Below are 4,617 nucleotides of genomic sequence, written 5' to 3' on the forward strand. Positions count from 1 at the left end.
AAGGATAGATGCCAGGACCTGAAACATGATTTATTGAGTATTGTTATTTATTTGTACAGTTGAAGGATAGATGGCAGGACCTGGAACAGGATTTATTGAGTATTGTTATTTATTTATTTATTTGTACAGTTGAAGGATAGATGCCAGGACCTGGAACAGGATTTATTGAGTATAAAAAGAACAAAAAAGAGTTTGCAGGTGAGATTGTTATGAAATCGTTTCGTATAATTCTGCTAAAGGTTTATTATCAATAAGCCTAAATCGTGTTGCAGAAACGTAAAATTAGTCTCACATTCTTTGAATTTCCTGTTTGTTTTTATCAGTAACAGTTTCATTTTCGCTAAGTAACAAATGGCAGTAAATATTGCTCTATGATACATGGCCTGCCAAAAACATTATCAGATTCACGATCTATACAAACAGTGAAAGTTACTGATTGTAATAAATAAACTCACTCTCTTCATTATGAAAAATGTTGAAACATTCGTGTTACTTTATAAGTAACTGAATAAAGCTACTAAAAATAACTATCAAACCCAACCTGTAAACCAATTTATTTCTTGTTACTGAGTTATACCGGTTTTGGGGACTAGGACTACTACTAATGAGGGGTGAAATTCCCCGAAACAGGTAAAACTCAGTAACATAATTCAGAGTAATCAATTAGTAGTATAAATAATACAGATTGTTCAAATTATGTATGTATGTATAATCGGTTTACTGTGGTGAGTAAAATATAACTCAAACACGATACAGAGCAGAAAATTATAGTAATAAAAATATCCGTTTCAAGTTTTCGGATTTTCCCAGTGATCACAAATTGAGAATACTTATTAATTTGATCAAATTCCATTGACTAGAATTTCTTAATAGTAAATATAAACGTCTTTCTCCAGACTGTAGAGAAAATGGCAAAGGCTGACCACAGTGAAAACATAGAGAAAACAACAAAAGCTGACGACAGTGACGACAGCGACTTTATAGCCACAGATTCCGGTCGCCACAGCTTCCAGGCTGAGGATGAAAATGACCAACCAGATAATGAAGAAATATTGATTGACATCCCAACGATCCGCCCACCGGTAGGATTTCGATCTCCAGTTGATGAAGAATACTTGAGTGAAAACCTTAAACTACAGAAAGAACCCCAGAATCCAAGTCCAGCTATAGATTGTTATTCATCAAAGCCGGACTCTGACCTAGACTGGACTTACCCCAAAATACCTAAAGTAAAGATTATACACTCTAATTTTGAAAGTAGTGAAAAATCCATTAAAAGAGCAGCTGATAAAAATGAATGGCTTCCAGAAAAAGAAATGGAGCTTTTCCAGAATAAGGAAACTCTTAGAAGAAGTTATCGCTCCTTCAATAGGCATACAGGAAAAGAATACAATTCTTCACCAAACGGTAGAAGATACCAACAAAAGAGAAACCCCACTCTCGAGAAACGACACCGTTCTTTAGAACGCACTGACATCCGTTGTCATAGAAACCAAAGGAAAGAAAGCCGATCAGTTGACAGGCTCGACTTGCGAGATGATCTGCACCATACAATCAGTAAAGGTTCAGAAGATCGTGATTTTATTAACGAACAAAACAAAGGGGAGACACATAACCACGAACAAGAAAACTACGATAACAGCGAGCTGTGTGAAAGAAAAATTGGAATAATTGAAACCGATTTCAATGAATTTGGGGACAGCTCTAATGTAAGCTCTGCCGACAGACAGACCAATGGTGTTGGTGCAAAAATAATCTCAAGCAACTGTGAGAGTGGGTACTCTGATGGAATGGTCCGAAGCAGTCCACTTCCAAGTCCAGAAGAGAATGATAAGCATTGGGAGAACGTGTACAATTTTCTTCCGGATAATTCGAACCAACTTAGAAAACCGGATAAAAAAAAGGTTTGGGATATTTTTAATGTTGGTTTATCAGAAGCTACAGAACGGCATGGAGGATCCATTGACCTCAGCTATAAAATTAGTAATTCTGATGAACTTGGAGAGAGAAGGCTTGAAACTGTAGTAGAGGAGAAACCTGATTGGAAGAACGATGACCCAATTGTGGGAAACGTCGACAGACCCTCCACGAGTGTCTGGAACGAAAAAGAAGTGAAATATGTTGATTCTTCTGGTTTTTTCTTTAGACCAAACACCACTTTGTTTGGCTCTTTGCTTGATGTAGAATCAAGCCAAGTCCAGACGGCAAACAAGACTTTACTAGAGGAGCCCATCAGGCCAGTCACCAAGATGTTCCCATTACCTGTTGCGTACAGAAATAACTTGTTATTACGTAGAAAGTTTAACTCTGACCTTTACTCCGGAGTAGAGAAAACCACAGATGCCACGTGTAGTCTTTATGACACGTGCAACAACGACGAGAACCATGCTCCAACAGATAGCATTAGTGCACTCGTACATCGGGAAATTACAGAGGCTGTGAAAGAGATGAATGGCTGGTTGTGACACTGCAATATTGTCCTCTAGTGTTAAGAGTGAGAACTAATACTCGTAAATCGGTGTATAAGTGCATCTTATTATTATATTTCATCATTAAGTTTTTTTTGTTGTTGGTCACACAACATATAATATCCAGTTCCCCGTTTTCTCTTACACGAATCACAAATTCAGTTAAAATTTATTTTTTACGTAGAGTTAAGGATTGACAGAAGAATTGAAAATATAATTCCTGGTTATTTCCAACGAGATACGATTTGTCGTATTCTTCACTCTTTAAACTGGTGTTAACTTATAGTAGCATTGATGTATTATAGGCTATTGTACTTATTTTCGTTATAGCACACAACACGCCCTAGATATTTGAACAGCTCATGCTCATCCCACAGTGAGGATGGCAACCCACAACACTCTGGATGCTCAGATGTAAAGAGGTCAGATCTATAGCTTTAAACACACACTTTGGATGTTCAGAATTAAAACAGCGAATCAAAATACTGAAACCTACCACATTTTTGCCATAGTTTTAATTTAAAATACAATAGTATAAATATTCGATTACTTTTTGTATTCGCATACAAAGAAAATTAACAGAAATTTTAAATCATTGTGTGCGCGTGTCAGCTTGTAACTGGCGAACCGTTGGACCGATTATCGCCAAACTTGTAATGTAATCTTAGCCCCCTCCCCTACGGAAGTGATATGGGGGGTCTGGTGTTGGGATCTGACCTCCTTTGTCTTCTTCGTGCGTTTTGTCCACGTATAACTGTTAAACCGATCATCGGTGAGTGACATGGGTGATCGGCGTTCGGACCTGACCCTTATGTCACCCCAGTTGGTTCCTATGGTTTTCCCGTGTGTCAGCGAGTATTATAATATTAATGTGTTGTCAGCCGTTAAAATTATGAACTCATTTCTACAATGTACTTAAAATTATAAATATTACTTAAAGACGAATCACTTTGTTGTTGCATCTAAATCATTAAAACTAAATTAACTACACGTTTCGTAAAAACCCTCGTTGTCACTTTTAATACCAATTTACTTTATCGTTTCTAAATAAAATAAAATCAAGTAATTTTTGTATGTATTCTGAATGTTTATCTAAAACAAAGCAATAGAGACAAACGTCAACTTTATGGTTGTCTGTGCTTCCCCCTGGCGAAGTAAAATTATCATTGAAAGCCCTCTAGTGACGTTCTTTAGAAACAATATTTGGTTGTATTGTAATCAGGCTTGTTGCTCCTTTACAATCTGTCAGGTAAATGACTTAAAACAAGGTAGAAAAAATGATAATTGTTACACTTTATCCAATCTTCTACACAACTATCAACATACTAACTTAACCAATAAATGCATCGAATCAAAATGATAGAAATAGTTCATTTCGATTGAAAGACTCGTGCATCAAGTGAACTCAAAATAAACGTTTCACTGAACATAATGTATTTCAAGATGTCTATTACTACATTAGAAGCAACTAAAACAATCGTTTAAAATGTTGTTGTTTGCATTTTTAAATCTCAGTCAATTAATGGTCAACATTTTACAGGTCTTGTAATATTGGATGGATGAGTGGATCTGTGGATTAGCATGCACATTTACGGGATCGATCAAAATAACAATCCACATTTAAATTTCAAAATGCTCATATTAAATAGTCTCAGAATGGGGGGATCAAGGGAATTTTGGAGGTTTTTAGGATCGGTCGTACCGATATACATGTAAATGACTTGAAAATAAAGTATGCAAAATTATAATTGTTATATTTTTGTTTTGTAACTAATTTTCATTATTTTTAATGGATTTATTTTTCGATATTCAGTGGTAATGCACTAGCTATGAATAATTTAATGTAATAACTCCTAACATTTCATTATAAGCTTCTCTTCGTTAATTATCAATTTTTATTTACTACAAGCGCTATTAAAACTGTTATAAGGAACGCTTTCGTTCCGTTATTTGAAGTGTAATTAATGGTTATTCCAGCCACCTAAACATTGTATGTTGATAAGTGTAGAGAAAACTGGTGCACAGACCGCCAATTTAAGATATAGTTTTTAAATTATGATCTTTATCAAATCCATAACAAAACTTACCTAAAACACAAAGACGATCACTCACATTTAATGTAAAACACAAAGACGATCACTCACATTTA

The 4,617-nt window shown here is 35.4% G+C and overlaps 1 protein-coding gene across 1 annotated transcript; it reads left to right on the forward strand.

Annotated features, from left to right (window-relative positions):
• Positions 1-18: 18 nt before the first annotated feature.
• On the forward strand, positions 19-4,200 carry LOC111089905. The gene is made up of 2 exons (XM_022403158.1): positions 19-198; positions 897-4,200. The coding sequence occupies exon 2, from the start codon at positions 909-911 to the stop codon at positions 2,463-2,465; it is 1,557 nt and encodes a 518-aa protein (XP_022258866.1). The 5' UTR covers positions 19-198; positions 897-908; the 3' UTR covers positions 2,466-4,200.
• The last annotated feature ends 417 nt before the right edge of the window (positions 4,201-4,617 follow it).

Source organism: Limulus polyphemus, unplaced genomic scaffold, assembly GCF_000517525.1.
Source record: "Limulus polyphemus unplaced genomic scaffold, Limulus_polyphemus-2.1.2 Scaffold7807, whole genome shotgun sequence".
Classification (NCBI taxonomy): domain Eukaryota; kingdom Metazoa; phylum Arthropoda; class Merostomata; order Xiphosura; family Limulidae; genus Limulus; species Limulus polyphemus.